We start from the raw sequence: 26,974 nt of genomic DNA, 5'->3' as shown, positions 1-26,974 counted from the left end.
GACTGATTGCTCTGGCTGTATTGCAGTGACCTTTCTCTGGCATCTGGGGCAAATGAAGGTGATAGCCAGGTCTCATGTTCCAAAGATGCCCCTAGATCCTGCTGCTCCCATGCCCAGAAACATGCAAGCAGGCACACAGTCCCTCCTCATGTGTGGTCAATCCAGGCTACAGCATGTTTCTGCTGAACTCATCCTTGTATGATGTAGAGCTTGGCCTTGACCAGAACTCTAGTTCTAAACTGGGGCAAGTCTAATTCTGAACTTCATGGCTTGATCTCATCTTGGTAATGGGGCTTAATGAGACCTCCAGATCCAAACACCCCACAACTCAAAGACTGTGTCCAAGATCACAGCTTGGAGTGGTCCCTAGTATGATATTTATTTATCTTTTCCCTAGTAACCCCAGGTAAGCTCATGGCCATATGTTACACAGAAGCAGGAATTGAATCAAATGAAGTTTTACAGATATATACTCAGAGATCCCTTTGATATATTTTTCATAATGAAATAATCCTGTATTTTTATCCCAGTCCTACACCAAGAGCTTTAGGTATCAAGACCTGCCAGGGGAATTGTATACTGTCATTCAGTCGAACATACCAGCATCCAATGGAATTATACATATTATTAACACTCTAAGGAAAACAACCAGCTTTCGCAACCTTGGAAATCCACAGGTACATTGAACATTCCTTTTTCTTCTGTCCTTTGAAGGATATGATGATACACAGTTTATAGAAATATAGTCCAAAGGTTAATCGTCTTAAATCAATGGGGCATTTGTTTCATGTATAATGTTATATGTTTTGTTTTCTGTTTCTGACTAATCCAGTTCACTTAACGGTTTCAGAGCACCGTTAAGAAGTAACAACAATCACTCCAAGAGCTGGTTGCAGACTCAGGAGTGAGGGTTGTGCTGGCTTTTGTATAACTAGAGAATTTTAACCTCAGCAGTATAAGTCCTAATAATGGATGAGATAGAAGCGGAGTTGTGCAAAATGAGTGAAAGTTTTTCAACAAATATTAAAACCAATATTTTTTTCATGACGGGCAATTCTGTCCCCATCACATTTCACTTTCCCATGAGATGGAATTATATAAATGGCAGTGTTTGCATTAAAAGTATGCCCCCCAAAAAGGAAATATTACAAATTTAGATTTTTGCATTTTGAAGCCACTCTTGTAAGGAAGGGCTGTCTTTTGGTTAAGGTTTTGGACTGAGATTCTAGAGTTCTGGATTCAATTCTTAGTTCTGCCACAGATGTTTTCTCCCCTAGCTGGAAGTGGTATTTTTGCTGCTGCTACTGCACGTGTGCCTGTGTATGTTTATATTGTGTTCATAGACAAAGAACTGAATTCTTCACTGCCCTGCACCTTGTGTACCCATTTACACCCTTGCCAAGTAGATATAAAATGCTGCCACTCTGCTTTGGTAGTGTTTAGGTAGCAACCAGGTAGCAACTATACTCAGTTTGCACAGATGTAAATGATTCACATAGGGTGCACGGCAGTGTAGAATCATGCCCATAGAAAATGTGCATATCCTATTTTACAAAGTGGCTAGACTAGAAAGCAGTTATATGTACAAATATCTTGCTTTCTGCTCCTCTCATTGCGTCACATCAATTGTGTAAAGCCCTGTGGCTTTATACAGGGTCCGTTGTCTCCTTCATTGACATTTAAGAATATCCCTGCATTGCCACTTAAGTTGCTTCTTTTCATTTTCTTGTATACTGTAGCAGGGTTAAGGGTACAGTACTAAAAGAGAGAGCCTTGTAACCTGATCCAGCTCCCACTGAAATCAGTGAGAGCTGAATTGAGTCTTAGATACACAGGTGCTCAGCTGCCTCATGGAATAAGCATGTTCCTAGACACACAGATAAATTCATAGTAGCTCTGTCCTAACAGCTGTCACTGCTGCTTAGCATGCAATTAACCTGATAGCAGGGCTGGCCCAGCACCCTTCCTTCGGCATATATACCTACCAGCTCCTCAGATAAAACTGTGGCATCAACCACAGTAGCCCCTGCTGCAGCATGCTTGATGGACCCTGGAGAGACCAAGGATTGGGAGTATCCATTAAAGCTGAGATGAAGCAAGAACAATGCTTCTTCGAAAGGAGAGGGTTTTTTTCATCCCCACATCTCATGAGTGGAAAACAAGAAGCCTTGAGAGAGCGCAGTGTCAGTTATTGCCTTGTCAGGAGCAGAAGGCACAGGAGGACCATGATAATACTGGTAGCGAGTGTCATGGTCCTACTGTAATAAGCACTGCCTTGCTGCAGCTGGTAGATCTGGCCAGCCTGCACGCAAGCAGCAGTGTTTGAAAGTGGTGACATTCTGTATACTGCAGAGCGTGGAGAGACGCTGCTTTGTCTGAGACTGCAGGACACAGAGAGCTTTCTTGGCAGATGATCTTTTTCCATGCACCTTTGGACACTTCCTTCCCATTGTGACACTGTGCCATGAAGAATAATGATGATGAGTTATTTTCTGCAGTGTTATCTCTAGAAACATGTTTGTATCAGCCCTGGTTGTTGGTTGTGCAGCACTTTCTGATGACTAGTGTGCTAATTCCAGGAACTATCACAGGGCCGTAATCCCATGAAAGGGACACTTTTTCAGTATAGACTTTGACTTTCTGGAATGCCATCAATTATTATTTATTAGTTGTATTACCGTAGAGCATAGGAGCCACAGTCATGCCCCAGGACCCCAGGGTGCTCAGTGCTGTACAAACACAGAACCAAATCTTGGTTATCTTTTTCCTTGCACATTGTCCTTTCAGTCTTTGATTTTTTTGGTGTTTTAAAAAAGCGCTATAACTGTTATCAACACAACAGAAATGTCTGCACAGACAACCCTACCAAAACAAAGGGCACTGTTTTTTCTTCATGTTTTCAAGTGTGTACATGCATGTAATTTTCCCCCTTGCTCTGGGTCTATTTGCTCTGTTCTCATATGCAGATAGTATAGAGGGATCTTGCTTTCACAATATAGGCGAGCAGGATTCTTGTGCACTGCCATTCACTGCCTACGTACAAGAACAGAGCTGATTTTGGAAAAGGTGGGGAAAGCACATGGTTCTATCTTTGCCGAGCTGATGAGCACATGTTAGCTCCCACTAAGATCAGTCTGCAAAAGGCAGAGTCATGCATTGACAGCAGTGGAAGCTACAAATGTGCATGGTACTTCTGAAGACTGGGTCTGTTGTGTGTAGGATTGAATCTCAGATCTAAACTACATCAGTCTAGGTTGCTGATGGGTCAACCAGTTATGGCAGATTATTTTAAAATACAATGGGAACTACAGTATTCTATGACTTCTCTAGTGCACAACTTGCAAGTTTTGAAACAAAGGGCGCTCTAGTTCTTGCCTTGACCTCACTTGAATCCCATCCATTCTTTCCCCTTTCCTTTTATCTCTGCTTGCAGAAAACCATTGGGGAGATCCTTGCTTCAATGGAGATCTTCAGTCGATTTGAAACTATCCTGGAGGTGAGGGTGTTTCAGTCTGTCCCTCAGGAAAGTGCAGTATGGGGGACTGTGAATGTTTGCTTTATTACAGCTGTAATATTAACTCGGGAAACAGGATAGCTGTTTGTACTGAAAAACTGCATTTAAAAAAATAGCTTCAGTAGCTTGACTTTCTGTAGTTGACATTTTTGCAATGTCACCACTTTCATTTTGCTTACTTTATAAGAAAACTTAGTGCAGGTGAAAAGTGCCGGTTGACATCCTGACGACGGAAGTCTTCTCTTTATCCATAGAAAGCAGGTACAGCACAGTCAGCTACAGTTCAAGCTTCCCCACCAACACACTTCACACCTGAACCAAAGAGGGGCCCATATCTAGGAGAGAGAAGAGAGTAGATTCATTCAGTCCATGGCCTCTCTGCTGTGACTGCTAATGAAAGCCTTGATTGTGTTGTGGACACCTGCCCACTAGGAACTGGATTGAAACCGCTGTTGCATTTTATACAGATACTTAAACACAAATAGTTTTAAGATGATAATCCCCTGAGGCCTCTGTTCATGAGCCAGATTTGACCTGGTGGCCTACAAGGGAAATGTTCCATATCCTGTTGTTAGTCCCCTGAGCAGTCCAACCCCCCTGTAGTGTTACAGTCTGAAATGTTTTGCAGCATTCCTGTTTTTAGGGGGCCATTCCATCAGTTACTGTTCATTTGCAAAATGCATTAAACACATCTTGGAATATAGCTTTTATTCTATTTTTCTCTCTCTAGTTGTATTCAGATAGAGCGATTAGTCTGGGAATATGTATTCTGGTTTGTGTGAAAGCTTCAATGAGAAAGCATTAGTGAAATGCCAGTTGCTTACAGGAGCTCTGTTTAAACTGTTGTTACAACTGTTTTCTGCCAATAGCTTCTTTGGCTCAGCTGTCTTTCTAGGACAGATTCTTGTCTGTCTATATTAGGACTTTATGCTACTGCCCATCACAGCAGAATCTGAGCATTTTTAGTATACGTTTCAGGGCCGCCCAGAGGATTCCGGGGGCCCGGGGTCTTCGGCGGCGGGGGGCCCTTCCGTTCCGGGACCCGCCGCCGAAGTGCCCCGAAGACCCGCGGCGGGAGCCCCCCCGCCGCCGAATTGCCGCCGAAGCGGGACCCGCCGCTGAAGTGCAGCCCAGTCTTCGGCGGTAATTCGGCGGGGGGGGTCCCCGCCGCGGGTCTTCGGGGCACTTCGGCGGCGGGTCCCGGAACAGAAGGGGCCCCCCGCCGCCAAAGACCGGGCTGCGCTTCGGCGGCGGGTCCCGCTTCCCCCCAGCCCCAGCCTCTTACCCCCGGCTCCCTCCTCACCCGGAGTCTCAGCGCCTCGCCGGAACAGCCGCAGTGTGTGGCCAGCGGGGCCTGAGCTCCGTCCCGCTCAGAGCCGCGTGGTGAGGGGGCGGGGCTGGGAGCTCCACGCCGAGCGGAGGGAGTTGAGCTCAGCCCGGAGCTCCCAGCCCCGCCCCCTCACCATGCGGCTCTGAGCGGGGCGGGGCTCAGAGGCCCCGGCGGAGACACGGCGCTTGATGCGCTGAGGCTCCAGGAGAGGGGCGGAGGCGGGAGCCTCTGCTGTTCTCTTGGGGGCCCGGGGCAAATTGCCCCCTTTGCCCCCCCCCCCCCCTCTGGGCGGCCCTGATACGTTTATTAGCAGTAGCAAAGTCCCTAGTGGACTACAGGGCCTCTCTGAATCTTCTCCCTTTCTTACAGCCCTTCTTTCACTAACTCATCCTTGTTTTAGACTAAGAAGTTTCATTCCACTGCTGTTTAATATTTGCAGAACTGTGGCCTGCCTTCGATACTGGATGGACCAGGACCCTTCACTGTGTTTGTGCCAAGCAACAATGGAGTGGATAAGTTAAGAGATGGGAGGCTTATTTATCTTTTTACAGAGGTGAGATTTCATCAGTGTTTTGGATGAATTCATTTTGTGACATTAGGTTTCATGGGACAGGCTTGTGTCAAAGGGGGTATGATCAGTTAGACCAAAATGGTATTGGCAAACTCAATTTTATGCAAAGACTCAAATGCGTGTGATGAGCTTATCTCCGCTGGAAGTTGCTCTTTCCATATTTGAGCAAAGTGTGTCCCAGTTCCTGTAATGCTCCAGAAGGAAGCTCTGTTTTTCATGCTGATATGACCAGCAATGGCAAACGCATCACTAGTTTGGTTATATTGTTAAATGCAGATTTTTAAAAAATTACCTTTCAAGTAAAGATACTGTAAAAATCCACATACAGTTCAAATTCACTGGTTACCAGAATGCTTTATTTCAGTTCCCTCTTCTTTGTGCTGAATGCCAAGATTGAGCATCTACTTATTGTCATTATTAACTCCATTTCCCTCCCCAGGGGATAAATAAGCTTCAGGAGCTTGTGAAACATCACATCTACACTGGAGCAGCGGTAAGGCATCTTTGTTTCTAGTGTATAGGAATCCTTTGGGCCAGCATATATTTAAACACTGACTTGTGTTCAGTTCTTCAGTGTCCCTCTAGCTACCTCTTCAGGGCTTAGGCTTCCCACAGAGGAAGAGAGAGATGTGACAGAGGCCCTGAGGCAGAAAAGCATTTAAGTCATCCCACTGACTTCAATGGGTCTACTCACATGCTTAAAGTTAATCGTGTCTAAGTGCTTGGCTGGATCAGGGCCATAATGATAAAGCCCTTAGTTTCTTGGGCAGCGGCAGAGGGGGGTTGGGAAGGAGAGAGAGGGGGTTGTTTTCTTTAACACTATCATTAAAATGAAAATATTACTCCACACAAACCTATGAGACACAAATGGTTGGTTTTTTCCCTTCATTTTCAAAAGGTTAATTAGGAATTTCCAAAGTTTGCCATTAAGATTTATAAATAAGGCAATGTTAAGAGCAATATGTTGGTCCTTTTGGGGTCAAATTCACCCCTGGTGTTAAATGCATTGAAATTAGTGGATTCATACTAAGGATGACTGTCGTGTAATCCATTCCCTTGTTGTCATGGAGTATGGGGGAGTCAGGCCCTGCACCCCTCTTCCAGGGAGACTCAGTGGCTCTCAGCCAGCCAGAAAACAGAAGGTTTATTGGACAACAGGAACGCAGTCTACAGCAGAGCTTGTAGGCACAACCAGGACCCCTCAATCAGGTCCTTCTGGGGGTTCAGGGTGCTTGGATCCCAGCTTGGTATTCCCTGAATTCCACCACCCAGCCCAAAACCGAAACTGCCCAAACCTTCTCTAGCAGGCTCCCCTCCTTTGTACAGCTTCCCGGGCAAAGGTGTTTACTCCCCCTCCCCCCTGCCTGGCTCAGGTTACAGGCCCAGGTCCTGTCCCTCACCTAAAGTCACCCCCTGCTCTCCCATCCCCCACACAGACAGTTCCTACTCCATCACACTTGTGTAGTCTAAAATTTCCAAAAGATCCAGGCTTTTTTCCCTTCTGTTCTAGATGTTTTTAAATATAATTTGTGAAAAGGTGTGAGACTGCCGGTTCTGGACCCCTCTACCCACATAACTGGTAGAGCACAGATAGTGGCATGTCCACTCCAACATGCCTCAATCTTGACCTGGCAGGAGTTCAGTCTCCAGCCCACTTAAAAAGAACAGGAGTATTTGTGTTTAGTTTCTAGATTAGGCATATTTGCTGAGATTGCCAACAAAGGAACCAGTTAATACCAGTTTTGTTAATGGATTTTGTGCTATGGACGCCTGCCCACTAGAAACTGGACTGAGATCCACCAAATTCATTGCATATAGGCCACTGAATGGCTGCCAGTCTGAGATAACTTTTTGACCATTCTGAATCATAGCTATTGGCAACCAGTGCTTGAATCATCCAGGCTCAAAATATCTGATTTTACAGAAATAAAAAAAAATAAATATATTCTTCTTTTTAAAAAAATCAACCTGTTTTAAAATTAAATTTGAAATTAGTGCTACCTATATTGAGGCCTAAATTTACTATAGTCTATTAAAATAATTATAATAGATAAAAATGCTACATTAATAAGCCTTCCTCAAATTGTAATGAGTTAAAGGGAGCTGTTTTTTAAATTATATTTAGAATCAGTGAGTAACCATCTTTAATTTTTGATGTTGGGTCAGGGTTTAAGTATGTCACAGTGTCAGGTATTATATTTTCAGACTTTGCAATGGAGCAAATGCTGGTGTTTACCTTTTTCTAAATGTCAGTTGAGGAAACAGATTGGGAGTCAAAAAAGCTTCTTTTCCTCTTCCAATCTATGAGTAAAACAAGGTGTGAGCAGATGAAATCTACTGGTTCTAAAAACATGCAGGACACAATGTCCAGAAACAATCAGTTCAATTCACTAGCTAACTTAGTTTTAAGAGCAAAACATTGTCAAACTTTTTTCTTATGTATCCAGCACATTTAAGAGTTTTTTGTTTCACTAATAAAAAAAATTTAAAATGCTGGTTTTATGCATTTTTAAATGAATTCCAATTTCTGTCCAAATGCAGCATGAAACAAATCACAAGCAAGAAGTTAACCATCTAGGACAGATATGGGCAAACTATGGCCCCAGGACCCTCCTGCCCAGCCCCTGAGCTCCTGGCCTATGAGGCCAGCCTCCCCCAACCCTCCCCTGCTGTTCCCCCTCCTGCGCAATGCTCTGGGTGTCAGGGCTGTGAGCTCCTGGGGCAGCACAGATACAGAGCCGGGGCCTGACCCGGTGCTCTGTGCTGTGCGGTGCGTGGCTGTCTCCAGCTGAGCGGCCGCCAGTCACCAGTGCTCCGGGCAGCGCAGTGAGGGGGCAGAGGAGTTCAGGGTGGTGGCTAGGGGTTGGGGCGGTCAGAGGGTAGGGAACAGGGGGGTAGAATGGGGGTAGGGGTCTCAGAGGGCAGTCAGGAATGAGAGGAGGGGTTGGATGAGGTGGTGGGGGACAGTCAGGGGCAGGGGTTCCTGGTGGTCAGGGGACAGGTAGCAGGGTGGGGGGTGGATGGGCATGGAGGCTAGGCTATGTCTGGCTGTTTGCAGAGGCAAAGCCTCCCCTAACCGGCCCTCCATACAAATTTCCGAAACCTGATGCAGACCTCAGGCCAAAAAGTTTGCCCGCCCTGATCTAGGAGATAGGAAATTCATCAATTTGACATAAAAAAAATGTAAAAATTAAGATTCTAAGTAACAATATAATTGCTTAAATAAATGTGTATTAGTTATAGTGTTATCTTTCAGGTTAGCAAAAAGAAGGACCAGATTTAGTAGAAAGGCTGTATTTAGTTACTATATAGTGCTTACATGGTGCACAGACCTTGTGCTAGTGCTCTGCGTGGGGGTGAATTTCACCTGGTGAGAACATACCCCCTTTTGTTTGTGTTTTTTCTTTATTGGTTTTTTGTTTTTGTCCAGCACAACTAACACCCATATTTCATCAGCTCAGATAAGGCCTGGTCCAAAGCATATACAAGTCAATGGGAGAATTTCCATTGACTTCACTGGCTTTTGATCAGTACCTAATTCCTTGATGTGAGTTTACTTTTAGTTATCTGATCCTGTAGACACAAAAAGTGTTGATTTATATCATAGGTGAGCTGTTAACATGAGGTTCTTAGCTACCTCCCTTTATTCTCTACTTTTTATAAACCTGTCCAGGTTAAGAACAGAAGTGTGCAAATGACAACCATTTTCCAACATGATTTGTGCTACACCAGCCTGGTCTCTCTGTTCAGGGAACGCAATTATTGTTATGTTTTGCAAACATACTGTAGACCAGTGGTTCTCAACCAGGAGTACGCAGAGGTCTTCTGGGGGTACATCAGCTCATCTAGATATTTGCCTAGTTTTACAACAGCCTACATAAAAAGCACTAGCAAAGTCAGTACAAACTAAAATGTCATACAGACAATGACTGGTTTATACTGGTCTATATACTATACTCTGAAATGTACGTACAATATTTATATTCTAGTTGATTTATAATTATAGGGCAAAAATGAGAAGGTCAGCAATTTTTCAGTAAGTGTGCTGTGCCACTTTTGTATTTTTTTTTGGTCTGATTTTGTAAGCAAGTAGTTTTTAAGTGAGGTGAAACTTGGAGGTACTCAAGACAAATCAGAGTTCTGAAAGGGGTACACTAGTCCAGAAAGGTTGAGTCTGGCTCTGGGCCATTCCCCCCCTCACAAACAGCAGGCCCCCAAAAGATATCCCCCACCGCACCCCTCCAGCAGCAGCCCCCTGGAGCGCCCCCCCCCAAAGAAAAAAGTGTAGGCAGGTGTATTTATAGTACAAGTCACGGACAGGTCACAGGCCGTGAATTTTTGTTGATTGCCCGTGACCTGTCGATGACATTTATTAAAAATACCTATGACTAAATCATAGCCTTAGTCATGTGTATTTTGCAGAGGAAAGTTTAAATATTAGTCAACTCTTCAAAGGTGGTTTAGGGAGAGAATGTGTAGTGATTCTGAAATACATACAGCTCTCTCTCCTCCTCCAGTTTGTTTTTCATAGCATTGTCTCCTTTTTGTATATATATTTCAGGTGACTGTAGAGAAGCTGACAACGATGACACAGATTATAACCATGGCAAACCAGATACTTACCATCAATATCACTGAGGATGTAAGTGCCACATGCTAGATATGGGCTGAAAGCAAACCCGAAATATAAACGCTCAAAACTTTGGGAAAGTTTGGTTCTGGATGTGACAGTCTGGATCACAGAAACCACCTTGGGGCTGCCAACTGATGTTCCAAGATTACTTCTGACCCTGCTTTCCCTGCCAGCTTGGGACGCCAGCACCCTGTCTTGTTGAGCCAGACACGCCAGTCTGCCCCAACACAGACCCAGGGTCTGAACCATGTGCCCCAAAGCTGCAGACTCAGCTGAAAGCAGCTAACAGTAGCGTTCCTGTCTTTAACACTCAGATGCCCAACTCCCAATGGGGTCCAAACCCCAAATAAATCCATTTTATCCTTTGTAAAGCTTATACAGGGTAAACTCATAAATTGTTTGCCCTTTATAACACAGAGAGATATGCACAGCTGTTTGCCCACCCCCCCTTGGTATTAACACATACTCTGGGTTAATTAATAAGTACAAAGTTATTTTATTAAATACAGAAAGTAGGAGTGAAGTGATTCCAAGTAGTGACAGACAGAACAAAGTGAATTACCAAGTAAAATAAAATAAAACACGCAAGTCTGAATCTTAATACAGTAAGAAGACTGAATACAGACAAAATCTCACCCTCGGTGTTCCAGTAAGCTTCCTTTTACAGACTAGTCTCCTTCTAGTCTGGGTCCAGCAATCACTCACACCCCCTGTAGTTACTGTCTTTTGTTCCAGTTTCTTTCAGGTATCCTTGGGGGTGGAGAGGCTATCCCTTTAGCCAGCTGAAGGCAAAATGGAGGGGTCTCCCAGGGGTTTAAGTAGATTCTCTCTTGTGGGTGGAGACTCCCTCCTCTCTCCTATGCAAAGTCCAGCTCCAAGATGGAGTTTTGGAGTCACATGTCCATGCATGACCCAGTTTACAGGCAGCAGCCATTGTTTACATGCTACCCTGAACGTCCTCAGGTAGATTTCTTATGTGGATTGGAGCTTTCCAAGATTAATTGTCCTTTAAGTGTTTCTTCATTGGGCACTTAATTTGCACATTCCTTTCTCAAGCTGGCCGAATGCTTTACTAAGGCTACTTAGAAATCAAGCAAGTATACAGCCAATATTCATAACTTGGAATACAACAATGACACATGCATACAAATAGGATGAATAGATTCAGTCGATCATAACCTTTACAGAGATACTACATGGCATATGTAGCATAAAACATATTCCAGTTAAGTCATGTATATACATTAATAAGCATATTTCAATGAAGCCTTATGGGGTGCACCGTCACACTGGAACAGGACTTTGTGACTCAGGCCAACTCTGCTATGTCTTCTGCTTAATAAACTAGATTTCTTTAAAGCTATTATGCATTCTCCCCCCCCCGTCCCATGCATGATTTCCACTAGGAAAGATGGATATTGTGTAGCTGATATTGAAGAGACTGCCTATTGTAATTTACCAGCATGTCTCCTTACATTGTTTGAGTGGGAATGACTTAGGGTATTGATTTTGTTTTGGGGTTTTTTTTTGGAACAGGGGAGAATTCTGTTGGATGATTCTGGGATTCCCTTAAACAAGAGGGACATTGTGGCATCAAATGGTATCATTCATACCTTGGATGGCATCTTCATTCCTCCTTCAATAATCCCCATTCTGCCTCAGAGGTGCAATGAAGTACAGCACAAAATCATAGCAGTAAGTCAAGTTTTTCCATTCTTTCCCCCAGTGGGTGTGTAGCAAGGTGAAGACTCACCACTATAGGGTGCTATAGAAAAACCTAAGATAGACTATATTTGAGCACAGAAGGTGCGTCTGTGTATTCTCACACTGTGAATTAAATTCACCTCCATTATGATCCCTGGCGCTAGACTGCCTCCATAGCTAGCCAGTGTATGTGCTGTGAGCATTTCTTCTGCTAACGCTGCCACACCACCTTGCTGGGAAGTCAGCTGTTTTCTCTTAGGGTTGGGTTTGTTTGTTTTTTTTGACAAAAGACTTAGAGCAGCACTTTTTTCCTCCTACCCAAGATATCCATGATTCAGAAAGGTGTTCAGCTCTTCAGAGGGCTGCTATTTGGGAATTGTTTGAGATGCAGTCCTTCCTGTTTATACCAGAGCTATCAACCAGTTTGATAATGCCTGATCACCTGACTCTGAACATCTGTCTCCTATTAGTTTGGACTGGGAAGCAGCAAGAGCTTCTGCTCAGTCACAGCTGTTTTGTTGCTATAAAAGCCGAATGATATTTATTTATTTATGCAAACTAAATCTTTTGAAATGCCCTTTGGCTTTGCAATGCCTACTGATGGCACTTTTTCAAAGAGGCTGGCTGCTGTCCTGTTGAAGTCACTGCAGGAACACGTAGAGATGCAGCAAGTGCTGATCCTACAATGGAAGACATGCATCTCCCTCCTCCCACACAGCAAACCTCTCCAGCATCCCTCATTTTCGTCCCAAATTCCCTATGTTCCACACAAATTTGGTGCCCCGTCACTTCTGTTGTTGAAAATTATTTACATCTGAAATGAAGACTCACTGCACTGAGGCCACAGAAAGAGTAATTTACACTGAAGGAAGGAGCTTATTCTGGGTATTTTTCTCACACACTGTGCCACATTTGGGCCAGAGCTGGTTCATGTATATGCTTCACAGAGCTCCACTGAAGCCAGTGGGGCCCGTCACAGGTCTGAGGTCCACTTGTGTGCCCCAGTAATAGCCCAGAAGTGACGTAAGAGTCCACAATACTTCTGGGTGTCGTAAGACCTAAAGCATTAACTGTAAATCACAGCTTCCAACACAGCTACAAACAGTATCTACTAGCCAAAGCCCTGACTGGTTTGTCCTCATTTCTCAGAGATGTACCTGTGTAAAAACCAGCACTTTGAGATGTGAGCAATACCCACAGAAATTATCTGGGAAACATTTTTTCTTTAAATGAAAAACTCACCTTGTTCCTCAACCTTTACTTCTTAAAACTTCTTCGGTCATATTTCTTATTATGGTGCAAAAAAAGGTGTCATAAGCAATATTTCTGTATTGTTCTTCATGTATGAGCATAAAATGGGGTTATGTTTGAATGTGTATAAATGTAAATACTCTCATGGGAAGGACTTTTATTCTCTTGGTTTTATAACAGGGCTCTTGTGTTGATTGTGGGGCCCTGAACACCAGCGTTTGCCCACCTCACAGCACAAAAATGGTAAATATTTTGTTTGTATTATAATAGCACCCATTGTGCTAGACACTGTACAGATATATAGTAAGAGTGCTGATAACTCACAGAGCTTACAATCTAAATAGACAAGACAGACAACGGGTGGGAGGGGAAACTGAGGTACAATGAGGGGAAGCGACTTGCTCAATGTCACAAAGCAAGTCAGTGACAAAGCCAGGAGTGTAACCCAGGTCTCCTTGGTCCTAGTCCAAGGCTTAATCCACTGGTCTATGCTGCCTCTGTTTCTGAAGTGTGCAGAACCTGATCACTGGAGTGACATGAAGCATTGTGTGTGTTAAGTGAAACTAGACTTTTAACACCCTGACTCCACCAGAGACAGAACCTTTACTACCAGCCAGATCTTGAAGCCCAACCATTGTCATCCTGCCCTTTCAACGTGCTAATCAACTGCCACTCAAAGGAATCACCAACCTTGATTCTACCAAAACCATGTTGTTGTTCCTCTAGTGTAGTGATTTTCAAAGTTCAGGTTGTGACCCAGTACTGGGTCACAGAATGCAAGGCACTGGTTTGCCTTGCTCAGCACCCAGGGTCCATGGCGGCCAGCCAGTAAAAACTAGTAGTCCCCCCTACTGGTTCTGACGCCGCGCTGCGCCCTGGAAGTGGCCAGCATCAGGTCCAGCTCATAGACAGGGGGTCCACGGGGCTCTGCACACTGCCCCTGCCCCGAGCACTGGCTCTGCGTTCCCATTGGCCGCACGCCCCAATCCCCTGCCCCAGTCCTGAGCCTCTCCCCAAACCCGGAGCCCCACACCAAACCTGGGGCCCTCATCCCTGGCTCCACCCCAGAGCCCGCACTCCCATCCCAGTGTGCCCTTGTTGCCAAGAAGGCTAATGGCATTTTGGGTTGTATAAGTAGGGGCATTTCCAGCAGATCAAGGGATGTGATCATCCCCCTCTACTCAGCACTGGTGAGGCCTCATTTGGAGTACTGTGTCCAGTTTTGGGCCCCACACTACAAGAAGGATGTGGATAAATTGGAGAGAGTCCAGCGGAGGGCAACAAAAATGATTAGGGGGCTGGAGCACATGACTTATGAGGAGAGGCTGAGGGAACTGGGATTGTTTAGTCTGCAGAAGAGAAGAATGAGGGGGGATTTGATAGCTGCTTTCAACTACCTGAAAGGGGGTTCCAAAGAGGATGGATCTAGACTGTTCTCAGTGGTAGAAGATGACAGAACAAGGATTAATGGTCTCAAGTTGCAGAGGGGGAGGTTTAGGTTGGATATTAGGAAAAACTTTTTCACTAGTAGGGTGGTGAAGAACTGGAATGGGTTACCTAGGGAGGTAGTGGAATCTCCTTCCTTAGAGGCTTTTAAGGTCAGGCTTGACAAAGCCCTGGCTGGGATGATTTAGTTGGGTTTGGTCCTGCTTTGAGCAGGGGGTTGGACTAGATGACCTCCTGAGGTCCCTTCCAACCCTGAGATTCTATGATTCTAAGAGCCCTGACCCCTCCCCTCGTTCACCTGCACATCTACCAACGTGATATATGCCATCATGTGCCAGCAATGCCCCTTTGCCATGTACATTGGCCAAACCGGACAGACTTTATGCAAAAGAATAAATGGACATAAATCTGACATCAGGAATCATAACATTCAAAAACCAGTGGGAGAACACTTCAACCTCTCTAACCACTCAGTGACAGACTTGATGGTGGCAATTTTGCAACAAAAAAACTTCAAAAACAGACTCCAAAGAGAGACTGCTGAACTCGAATTAATATGCAAATTAGATACAATTAACTCAGGCTTAAACAGAGACTGAGAACGGTTGGGTCATTACACTAATTTAATCTATTTCCCTATGTTAAGTTCTTCTCACACCTTCTATGGGTCATCTTAATTATCACTTCAAAAGTTTTTCTCCTGCTGATGATAGCTCATCTCAATTGATTAGACTTTTCCTGTTGGTATGCATACTTCCACCTTTTCATGTTCTCTGTATGTATAAATATCTCCTGTCTGTGTTCCATTCTATGCATCCGAAGAAGTGAGCTGTAGCTCACGAAAGCTCATGCTCAAATAAATTTGTTAGTCTCTGAGGTGCCACAAGTACTCCAGTTCACCTTGACACTCTCATGAACTTCCTAGCTCAATGCTAGACAGTTAGCCTTTGCAGCAAGGGGCAGGAAAAAAGCATGAACATAGCTGTTGTGCTGATGACTTGTTTCATTTCTGAAGGCTCAGGAGATCTATCCAAGTGAATGTGTCTACGTCCATGATCCATTAGGCTTGAATGTCCTGAAGAAGGGCTGTGCCCGGTACTGCAATCAAACCATTCTGGTAAGTGTGATGTACAGTATCCAAAGGCACATTCTAATTCAAGGGAGCTTAATTTGGCTTCTCCTGGCTTAGCTAGAGGAGAATGTTTTGCCTTGAACTGGGTGGTTCCCAATTGGAGTACAAGTGGCAGGGAGGAGGAAGTGCTCCCACACTAAGGGTATGTTTACCCTGCAGTTGGGAGGTGTGATTGCAGCATGTGTAGACGTACCGGAGCTAGCTTTGAGCTAATCTAACTTGAGTAAAAATAGCCATGAAGCATGGGTGATGGCACAGCTAGATCCACCCACCCAGACCCCTGGGTACATACTCAGGTCAGTGACTACCTCCCATGCTACTGTGGCTTCATTGCTTTTGTCACTGGCTCGTCCATGTCAGAGCTAGCTCAGATATGTCTAAACGAGCTTCCGTCACATCTCCCAACTGCAGGATAGACGTACCCTAAAGGTATGGATATACTTCATGCCAGGAGTGAGAGTCCCAGCTCAAGGAGACAAACCCGCACTCCCACTGATTCGGTTAACATGCTAAAATTTGTGTGTATATATGGCTTCAGCTAGGTGTGCACTGGGGGCAGCTAGCTTCTACTGCTCATGCTGCTGTGGGTATGCTATTTTTAGCATGCTAACTCAATCAGATCTAGTGCAGGTATGTCTCCTTGAGCTGAGAATCACACCCCCTGCTCAAAGTGTATCTATAGCCTGTGTCCTGTCACTGGACTGGGGGTGGATTGCACTAACTGGGGAAGTTCCCTCCTAGGGGTAAATATTTAGCAAAACACATGAGGATTGATCTGCATGACTCCCCGGTTAAGTGCTGATTGAAGCTGCGTGGCTAAATCTGCACGAGCCACCTTGAATGTGACAGGCTGTGGTGGAGGAAACACCGTAGCAGAGAGCATGGCGTTAACTTCTGTCACAGAGCCCCATGCATGTCTCAAAGGAAACAGAGTGCAGTTAGAGAGTGCACACTAAGCTTGCAGAGTGATCGTATCCTGTTGTTGAAACCTTATCAGGTGTTTTGGGAAACAGCCTCATCCTGGCTAGAACTGTCATGGTGCTTGCAAGTGATCAGACATCAGGGAGCCAAGCGTACACACTGATGTGTGACCTTGTGAAATGATGCAGCTTTTGGCAAGGATGGACAAAGGGCAGACATGGCCCAGAACAATCAAAAACACAAGGCCTCAAAATCCAGCTCATGGGCAGGAGGGGAGGGGAGGGAAGTAGGTTTTGCTAGGGTGGGGGAAAAAAAAACCCTGGTTGGGTATCGTAAGAGGGTATTGCTGGGGGAGGGGGGAATCGAGGTGTGGAGGATATTGGAGGCATAGTTCAGAATCCAGGTCAAATAGTCCTCTTGATTAATCCACCGCCACTGGAAGAGCTAAATTTAATACTTGGAAATGGAGAATGGCAAACTCATAGTCTGAGCACTGAGAGGAACAAGAGAAAAAGATCTGAGTTCAGACCATATACGTGTTGTATGGTGTTTATAACATTAAGCTTCTCCACACGGTGTACCAATGTTACGTCTTTTTCAGAAACCTGGGTGTTGCAAAGGATTCTTTGGTCTTGACTGCATGCCATGCCCTGGTGGATTCTCCAATCCATGCTATGGCAGAGGGAATGTAAGTGCACCAGAACCCACTATGTTGGACCCATGGTTGGATTATACTAGCTTTTTCAAACTCCTAGTGGGAAGCTGGGGAGTTTGGTTATGTGCATCCAATTGGCAGTGTTTACCAGGAATTCACATTCTTTGCACCAAACATGGAAATTATCAGTGTCTTGTGCTCAACTTTGCAAAGGCCAAAGAAACAGCACACCCAAAGCTTGGGTATAGACAAAGGATGGGAAAGACATAATCTTAATTCTGTTACTCTTGCTGTCCATCTTAAAGGGTGGAGATATCTTGTCTTTGCTTCTTTCTTTCTCTGCCTCTTTCTCTTCTGACAAGAGGCATCATTTACAGTCTAGAGAAAGTAAGGACAGTGTCTGTGCTGTACATAGTTATTGATTTCTGTATACTACACCTTTAAATGTGAGAAGTCTGCCTGTCTGGCCAGGGAGCAGGCTTGTGAGAAAATTAAAGACAGACAATCTTACAGATGGGGAGCGAGGCATTTCTTTTTGTCTCCTGAAGATAGAAAACAAAATCATAGCTACGCACACCAAAATGTCTTGTACTGAGATTAATGCCTCTTCTAGGATTTATACCATTGTAACTTGGAGCAAAATGTGTCCAATATAGAGTGACCAGATGTCCCAATATTGAGGTGTTTGTCCCGCGTCCTGACCGATGTTTGGTCGGGACGCAATCTGTCCGGATATTTTGCGGTACTCCTTTTTTTTTTTTTTCTCTCTGCCGGTGGACCCCCCGCCCCAAATGTGTCCCGATATTTTCTTCCTGTCATCTGGTCACCCTAGTCCAATAGCTGCCACTCATAACTAACTCACATTACATGCATATATGACTGTATACAAGTTGTTAATGCCCTGCGCAGAAGTGAAGTACTACATGTTGTATTTGCAAGGCAAGTTATGGCTGCTGTTGGAACTAAACTTAACATTTCCAGGCTGTTGTGCTTTCAAATCTCACTATAATGTTTTATTCATTGAGCGTCTTTTTTCACAATAAAGGACGGTTACTCACCTGTAGTAACTGTTGTTCTTCGAGATGTGTTGCTCCAATCCATTCCAGTTAGGTGTGCGCGCCGCGCGTGCACGGCTTCTCCGGAACTTTTTTCCCTAGCAACCCCGGCGGGCCGGCTGTCGCCCCCTGGAGTGGCGCCGCCATGGCGCTAAATATATACCCCAGCCGGCCCGTCCGCTCCTCAGTTCCTTCTTGCCGGCTACTCCGACAGTGGGGAAGGAGGGCGGGTCTGGAATGGATTGGAGCAACACATCTCGAAGAACAACAGTTACTACAGGTGAGTAACCGTCCTTTCTTCTTCGAGTGATTGCTCCAATGCATTCCAGTTAGGTGAATCCCAAGCCTTACCTAGGCGGTGGGGTCGGAGTGAGACGTGGCGGAATGCAATACCGCAGAGCCAAAGGCTGCATCCTCTCGAGACTGCTGCACCAACGCGTAGTGGGAGGCGAAGGTGTGGACCGAAGACCAGGTGGCCGCTCTGCAGATGTCCTGGATGGGGACATGGCTCAGGAAGGCGGCTGACGAGGCGTGCGCTCTCGCAGAATGAGCGGTGAGTCGGCATGGTGTCACATGAGCCAGCTCGTAACATGACCTGATGCATTGAGTCACCCAGGAGGAAATGCGCTGGGTAGAGACCGGCTCGCCTTTCATGCGATCAGCGACTGCGATGAAGAGCTGCGTGGAACGCCGGAAGGACCTCGTCCGGACGATGTAAAACGCCAGCGCCCTACGGACATCGAGGGTGTGGAGCTGTTGTTCCCGGGGCGAAGCATGGGGCTTCGGGAAGAAGACCGGGAGAAAGATGTCCTGATTAAGGTGGAAGGCCGAGACCACCTTTGGTAGGAAGGCTGGGTGAGGACGAAGCTGCACCTTGTCCGCGTGAAAGACGGTGTAGGGGGGGCCCACCGTCAACGCTCGGAGCTCCGAGACTCTCCTTGCCGATGTTATGGCAACCAGGAAGGCCGTTTTATAGGAGAGGTATAGGAGAGAACACGTGGCCATAGGCTCGAATGGTGGACGCATGAGCCTGGCCAGGACGAGGTTCAAGTCCCAGGTCGGGGCAGGGCGATGCACTGGCGGGTATAAGCGGTCGAGGCCCTTCAGGAAGCATGAGACCATCGGATTGGAAAAGATGGCTCGACCCTCTACTGACGGACGAAAGGCGGACACCGATGCGAGGTGGACCCGCAAGGAGGAAACCGCCAGACCCTGCTCCTTAAGGTACCATAGGTAGTCTAGGATGGTAGAGACAGGTACCATGAATGGGTTGAGCCCTTGCTGGTCACACCAGAGCGCGAACCTCTTCCATTTCGCCATGTAGGTGGTACGAGTGGAAGGCTTTCTGCTTTCAAGCAGGACTTGCTGCACGGCCGCCGAACAGTCCCTCTCTGCGTGGGTCAACCACGCAGGTACCAGGCTGTAAGATGGAGGGGCTGCAGGTTCGGATGGAGGTGTCTGCCGAAGTCCTGTGTGATGAGGTCCGGCCAGAAAGGGAGGGTAATGGGCTCCCGAACGGAGAGCTCGAGCAGCAGGGTGTACCAATGCTGCCTCGGCCAGGCTGGAGCCACTAGTATCATGGTGGCTCGATCCCTCCGAAGCTTCTGGAGCACTCTGTGCACGAGCGGAAACGGAGGGAAGGCATAGAGGAGGTGAGTCTGCCACGGATACAGGAAAGCGTCCGACAGAGAGCCCGGCGAGTGCCCCCGGAACGAGCAGAACTGGAGACACTTCCTGTTCGCCTTGGAGGCGAAGAGGTCGACCCGGGGAAACCCCCACCTCTGGAAGATCGTGTGAGCAACGTCGGGACGGAGGGACCACTCGTGGGAGAGAAACGACCTGCTGAGATGGTCGGCCAGCGTGTTCTGCACTCCCGGTAGAAAGGACGCTTCCAGGTGAATGGAGTGGGTCACGCAGAAGCCCCACAGGAGGATCGCTTCCTTGCAGAGGGGGGACGAGCGGGCTCCGCCCTGCTTGTTCACGTAGAACATTGCTGTTGTGTTGTCCGTGAACACTGTCACACAGCGGCCTTGTAGGTTGGTCCGAAAGGTGTGACATGCAAAGCGGATCGCTCGGAGCTCGCGGACATTGATGTGGAGTGTGAGCTCGCTCGCTGACCAGAGGCCTTGAGTGTGCAGGTCTCCCAGGTGAGCGCCCCAACCGAGCGCAGAGGCGTCCGTGGTCAACGTTGCCGATGGCCGAGGAGGGTGGAACGGGACTCCGGCGCAGACGACCTCCGGGTCGAGCCACCAGCGGAGGGAGTCGAGAGCCGTCCCGTTGACTGTGACCACCATGTCGATGGTGTCGCGATGCGGGCGGTACACCGTCGCGAGCCAGGACTGAAACGGACGAAGGTGAAGTCGTGCGTACGCGGTGACGTACGTACACGATGCCATGTGGCCCAGGAGGCGGAGGCATGACCGCACCGTCGTAGTCGGGAAATTGACGAGGTCTCGGATGATGGAGACCATCGTCTGGTGTCGAGCGCGAGGGAGACAGGCTCTGGCCATCGTGGAATCGAGGACCGCCCCAATGAATTCGACTCGCTGCGTCGGAATCAAAGTTGACTTCTCGGTATTGACGAGAAGACCGAGGCGCCGAAAGAGAGCCAGGACCTCTACTATCTGACTCTCCACAAGTTGCCTGGAGCGACCGCGAATCAGCCAGTCGTCCAGATACGGGTAAACGTGTATCTGGTTCCGTCGCAGTGCTGCGGCGACGACCGCCATGCATTTGGTGAATACTCTGGGGGCGGTCGAAAGGCCGAATGGCAACACGGCGAACTGGTAGTGGGCGTCGTTGACCACAAACCGAAGGTAGCGCCGATGAGGGGGGTAGATAGCGACATGGAAGTAGGCGTCCTTCATGTCGAGGGCCGCAAACCAGTCTCCCGGATCCAGAGAGGGAATGATGGTCCCCAGGGTGACCATGCGAAACTTGGGCTTGAGCAGGTACTTGTTCAGCTCGCGAAGGTCCAGGATAGGACGTAGCCCTCCTTTCGCCTTGGGGATGAGAAAATAACGGGAGTAGAATCCCCTGCCCCGCCTGTCTTGAGGCACTGCTTCTATGGCACCCACGCTCAACAGAGTCTGGACCTCTTGTAAGAGGAGTTGCTCGTGAGAGGGGTCCCTGAAGAGGGACAGGGAAGGTGGGTGGGAGGGAGGGGGCGAAACAAAGTGAAGACGGTATCCCGAGTGGACCGTGCTGAGCACCCAGCTGTCCGACGTTACTCGGGACCACTCCAAGAAAAAACGGGAGAGGCGGTTGTGAAATAAACGGGGAGGATCCGGAGGGGAGAGTGATGTGCAGCCCTCGTGCGTCCCATCAAAAGGGTTGTTTCGGCGCCTGTGGGGCTTTGGAAGCGGCCTGGCCCTGGTTTCGGCGGTTGCCCAACGGGCGACGGCGATTTTGGGCCGGTCGCCGAGCCGGGTAGGGTCGGTACCGCGACTGATAGCGGGAGGGTTGTGGGCAGAATGGCCTGCGCTGCGTCACCGGCGTATGCATACCGAGTGTACGGATTGCCACCCGGCCGTCCTTTAGTGATTGGATCCGCGAATCCGTCTTTTCCGAGAACAAGCCCTTGGTGTCAAAGGGCAAGTCCTGGAGCGTAAACTGGACTTCTGGAGGCAGGGTGGAAGATTGAAGCCAGGCGATGCGTCGCATCGTGACCCCTGTTGCTAAGGTCCGTGCCCCTGAGTCCGCCGCGTCAAGGCCGGCTGTAATGGAGGAGCGAGAGGATCGCCTCCCTTCCTCTAACATTGTGGTGAAGTCCTGGCGGGATGTTAACGGCAGGAGGTCAGTGAACTTGGCCAGGGACGTGAGTATGTCGAACACGTATCTGGCCAGGAGGATCAGCTGGTTACCAATTCTCATCTGCAGGCCCCCTGCAGAATAGACCTTTCGGCCGAGAAGGTCCATCCGACGTGCCTCCTTTGACTTCGGAGCAGCGGCCGGCTGGCCGTTACGCTCCCTATCGTTAACTGACTGTACCACCAGGGAGTCCGGAGTTGGATGCACATACAGGTACTCATAGCCCGTGGGAGGGACTGAGTACTTTCTTTCCACGCCCCTGGCTGTGGGGGGCACGGAAGCGGGCGTTTGCCAAATGGTGGCGGCGTTCTTTTGGACCGTGCGCACAAAAGGTAACGCAACCCGGACCGGCAAGTCTGACCCCACTACGTTTGTGATGGGATCCTCGTCCTCCTTTACCTCCTCTACAGGGAGGTCCATAGCCGTCGCCACACGGCGGAGTAGGTCCTGATGCGCCTTGGCATCAACGGGGGGCGGCTCCCTTGATGCCGCGCCGGCCACTGCCTCATCGGGAGAGGATGAGGAGGATAACTCCTGAACGACCTCAGCCGAAGAGGGGTCCACTGCATGGTGGGCTGGGGGTTCGGAGGGGCCCTCTGGTGCCACCGGAACGGATGGTGGTGGGGATGGCGGTGGACGAGATATCGACGCCTCTGGGACTCTGCGTTGGACCCCTGGAGGCCTCGGCGGAACGGGCACAGCGTCCGACTCATAGTGCGCCCATGGGACCCAAAAACCCCACTGCTGGGCCCCACTAGGCTGGGCTGGTGGCGTCGGAGGCGGGAGCCCATAGGCTTCTACGCCGGAGGCGACCGACTCAGGGCGGGAAGGCCAGGGAGGTGCCAATGAGGGTCCAGGGCATACCGCCGAGGGCTGCTCTTCCCCTCGACGCCGGGAAGGCGACCTCGCTCGACTCTCTCCACGGTGCCGGGAGCTCGACCGGTGCTGGGACCTCGATCGGTGACGGGGGCTGGACCGGTGCCGGGAGCTCGACTGGGAGTAAGATCTCCGATGCCGAGACCGACCCTGGCCATCGCGGTGCCGGGAGCTCGACCGGTGCCGGGAGCTCGACCGAGAGCGCGAACCGCGACGTCTGGAGCGGCCGCGGGAGTCGCGGTGCCGGGAACGGTGCCGGGACTGAGACCGTCGGTGCCGATATGGTGGCGACCTCGATCTGGTGCGACGTCGGGAGTGCGACCGGTACCGCGAAGCGGAGCGGTACCGGGACTTCGACCGACGGGCAGACTGCGATCGGTGCCGCGAGGGAGTGCGGTGCCGGGACCGCGATCGGCGGGACGGCAAGCTGTCGACGGTGCGGGAACGAGACCGGGACCGTGTCCGACGTCCACGCCTTGATTCCAGGGAGGGTGGCCGGACCATTGCTGCCGGTTTGCCCCTGGAGACGACAGCCCGCGCCGGCGGTGCCGGGGGCCGGAGGCCTGGAGCCTCTATGAGCTGTATCAGCTCTCGCGCGGAGGCAAACGTCTCCGGCGTCGACGGCCGCCGAGGCTCGACCACGGACGGCACCGGGGAGCGCGGCGGCGCCGGACTCGACGGCCCTTGCGGCGCCGGAGTCACCGGTGCAGTGCACTGTTTGTGCAGAGGCACCACAGGGGCTGCAGGCTGCGGAGTCGCCTTGGCGGAGTCCTGCACGCGAGCCTGAGCCAGTGCCTTCGCCAGTCTTTGTTTCTTGGCGGGCGAGAGCGAGCGGTGCCGAGTCTTCGCAACCGCTTTCTTCGCCGGCGGTGCCGCAGACGGTGCCGGCAGTGTGCCCTGCACGGGAGGAGGCCGTGGAGGCGGCGCGGGCGGTGCCGGTGGTTGGAGGGACTCCTCCATGAGGATCTGTTTCAAGCGGCTATCTCGGTCCTTGCGGGTCCGCGGTTTGAATTTCAAACAGATCTGGCACTTGTCAGTTCGGTGCCCTTCGCCCAAGCAGCGGAGACACGCGTCGTGCGGGTCTCCTACGGGCATCGGTTTCTGGCACCCCGTGCAGGGCTTAAAGCCCGGTGCTTTGGGCATGAGCCCGCACCGGCTAAGGCAAAAAAGGGGGAACCCCCCCTTTTTTAGCCTATCTATCTAACACTAACTATGCTAACTTAACAACTATAACTAACTATGCTAACTATGTACAACAATGAACTAGAGAAAGCTAGGGACGTGAAGAGCTATCAAGCACTCCACAGTTCCAACTGCCGTCACGGGCGGTAAGAAGGAACTGAGGAGCGGACGGGCCGGCTGGGGTATATATTTAGCGCCATGGCGGCGCCACTCCAGGGGGCGACAGCCGGCCCGCCGGGGTTGCTAGGGAAAAAAGTTCCGGAGAAGCCGTGCACGCGCGGCGCGCACACCTAACTGGAATGCATTGGAGCAATCACTCGAAGAACAACAGTGTAAATCTGGATGCATCACAGATATCACAGTGTGACATACAATAACAGGGATAACTTTTCTCTCTTGTGGAAGAAGACTCGATCAAGGCTATGGATTAATATATATTCAGGGCTGATCCTTCTGAACAAAATAACCCTCAGAGCCAAACCCATGGGAAGAACAATGTGTGCTCATGTGCTGCAATTCCAAATGGTATTTGTCAGTGTGTAACTCTGGGACTCAAATACAAAATATTACAAGGCATTTGGTTTGGCACTAGCTCTGTTGGAACTGACTACTATGCAGTATTTTCTGTTACCACTACCAACATTTTTTGTTTTTATTCTGAATGTACGGGAAATAACTCACGTCATCACTACACACTCATCTTATTCCCACTGGACACAGGTCACCCGGTTTACGTAAAGTAGAAGCAGACTTGAAACTTCATCCAAAACTTGAGCTCAATCTTTTCTGATATTTGAAAAAATTTGGTCTGTTTTTCTCTTCCACTTTGCTTGTGCTTCCTGCCTGCAGCTGGGACCAAAAGCAGAAGCTCCAAAAAGTCATGTGTGTGTTCACATGGCATTTCCAGCCCAGTTTTGCAGACCCAAGAGATCTGAATAAACATCTGAACTTTCAGTTGCTATCTCAATTTAAGTACCATTTTAATGTTCAGCTTCTTTGCTTCTGGTCACCAGGACCATGTTAGCCTGTGTTGTTTTTTTTTCTTGCTTCTAAAATGGTTTACAATCCTCCATGCTTTTCTGGAACCTGCGAAGTTTCCCTTACTAGACATTAATGTCTCTGTCAGGTATATTTTCCCTCCAACTTGTTCACGTCAGTTTTCTTTTTGCTTTTCTTCCAGTGTAGTGATGGACTGCAAGGGAACGGCAACTGTCTCTGCTTTGAGGGTTTCAAAGGAATAGCCTGCCACATCTGCTCAAACCCAAACAAGCACGGGGAGAACTGTGATGAAGGTCTGTAATTCCTCAAGAAAGCAACCCTGATGGGTAACAGGAAATGCAAGGCAGTAAACTGAGCAAAGTGGGCGGGGGAATGTAGGCATGGACCCTTTCCTAGCAGGGAGCTCTATGGACTAGTTTCACAAGTTAGGCCCTTCATTTGGGTCATTTCATGCTGGAGTAGACAAAGCACGGATCAATGTCTGGCAGATGGAGATGGGCTCAACTGAAAAATTCAGATCCAGATTTTGGAATCCCCCCAGCAGTGTTTTGAAGGGGTTTGAATCCATCTCTGTCAGGGGGGAATGACCCAATAAATCTTTCCCATCTCTAAGTGCTCTGAGGGCCTGGAGTCCAATGACTGAAGATAAAATGCTGTCATCCTTGCTTACCAGCCCCAGATAGGGTGTAACTCTGATGGCTTTGAATGTCCATTTCCATTAGCTCCCCCCTCCCCAGCCCTTTACTCATAATGATGAGAACATTTTGCCACATCCTTGGTTGATGTAAATTAGTGTGACTGCCTTGAAATCAATGGAGCTACATTGACTTATGCCAGATGAGGATCTGCTCAATTAGGCATGTTTTCAGGAAAAGCAGAAATATCTCCCAGGTGACTTCTAAGAATTGAGAACTAATCTGACAATCATTTGGTTTGAGAAGAGACTGCAAGAGAAATTTGAAAATCTAAAAGGTGCTCTCTCTGCAGGAGTTTGCCAACTGACCAGGCAACTGATTCTTCTCCATGCGTTTGACAGATTGCGGTTGCATCCATGGAATTTGTGATAACAGGCCGGGCAGCAAGGGAAAGTGCCAGTCCCGTTCATGTAAGGATGGCTATACAGGGGAATTCTGTGACAAGACTTCTCAGAACTGTGGCCCGACTGCATCTCAGTATTGTCACCGGAACGCAGTCTGCAGTCTCAACAACACAGCAAGGTTATTATGTACATAGTAGGGGGCGGGGTACGCTGGGGCCAGGGCTGTGTCGCTGTGCGTGTTTGTACAGCAGCTGGCACAGTGGGGCTTCAGTAATATAAATAGGTGTAGCCAGCTCTGTGCATTGGTGAGTACATGGTTATGTATGTCACATAGACACCTACGCCACAGGAAATCACAGCATCAAAGAATGTCCTCACCGTGTTAAAGATGTGCAATCCTGCCCATGCTCGTTGCTGAATTTTAATGGAGCAGTGCTAGCAGACACCCTCTGCCTCGCTGCCGTTCTGTGCTTGGGAATTCACGTCTTTTTGTGCTTGGTTTTTAAGGTGCATCTGTACTGATGGCTATGAAGGGGATGGATTTTCCTGCCTGCCCATTGATCTTTGTAGGAAGCCAGAACGAGGAAGCTGTTCAGAAAATGTGAGTGGGTAACACGGGAGAAACATTAGTTACTGTCGAGAACGGGGCTCCAGGATTCAGTAGATCTGTTCCCAGATCTGCCACTGACTTGTGTGGCCAAGGACACATTATTTGACCTGCTTAGCCTCAGTTTCTCCTTCTGTAATATGGGGTTAAACAACACTTACCTCCCAGTGGTGATGTGAGGCATAATGAATTAATGTTTGTAAAGCACACTGATGCCTGTGGATGGACAGTGCTACAGTAGAGCAAAGC

The 26,974-nt window shown here is 48.5% G+C and overlaps 1 protein-coding gene across 3 annotated transcripts in view; it reads left to right on the top strand.

Moving 5' to 3' along the window:
- Window positions 1–26,974, top strand: part of STAB1 (stabilin 1) — a 117,724-nt gene that overhangs the window by 24,747 nt on the left and 66,003 nt on the right. For all 3 annotated transcript variants that reach the window (XM_045024398.1, XM_045024397.1, XM_045024399.1), the window contains 12 exons: window positions 531–677; window positions 3,434–3,496; window positions 5,284–5,397; window positions 5,855–5,908; window positions 9,977–10,057; window positions 11,585–11,743; window positions 13,184–13,246; window positions 15,465–15,566; window positions 17,104–17,190; window positions 25,261–25,372; window positions 26,116–26,296; window positions 26,626–26,719. In XM_045024398.1, the coding sequence (XP_044880333.1) occupies window positions 531–677; window positions 3,434–3,496; window positions 5,284–5,397; window positions 5,855–5,908; window positions 9,977–10,057; window positions 11,585–11,743; window positions 13,184–13,246; window positions 15,465–15,566; window positions 17,104–17,190; window positions 25,261–25,372; window positions 26,116–26,296; window positions 26,626–26,719 (1,257 nt within the window). The remainder of the gene's footprint in view (window positions 1–530; window positions 678–3,433; window positions 3,497–5,283; window positions 5,398–5,854; window positions 5,909–9,976; window positions 10,058–11,584; window positions 11,744–13,183; window positions 13,247–15,464; window positions 15,567–17,103; window positions 17,191–25,260; window positions 25,373–26,115; window positions 26,297–26,625; window positions 26,720–26,974) is intronic.

This window comes from Mauremys mutica, chromosome 7, assembly GCF_020497125.1.
Source record: "Mauremys mutica isolate MM-2020 ecotype Southern chromosome 7, ASM2049712v1, whole genome shotgun sequence".
Classification (NCBI taxonomy): Eukaryota; Metazoa; Chordata; order Testudines; family Geoemydidae; genus Mauremys; species Mauremys mutica.
This window is presented reverse-complemented; position numbering and strand designations above follow the sequence as displayed.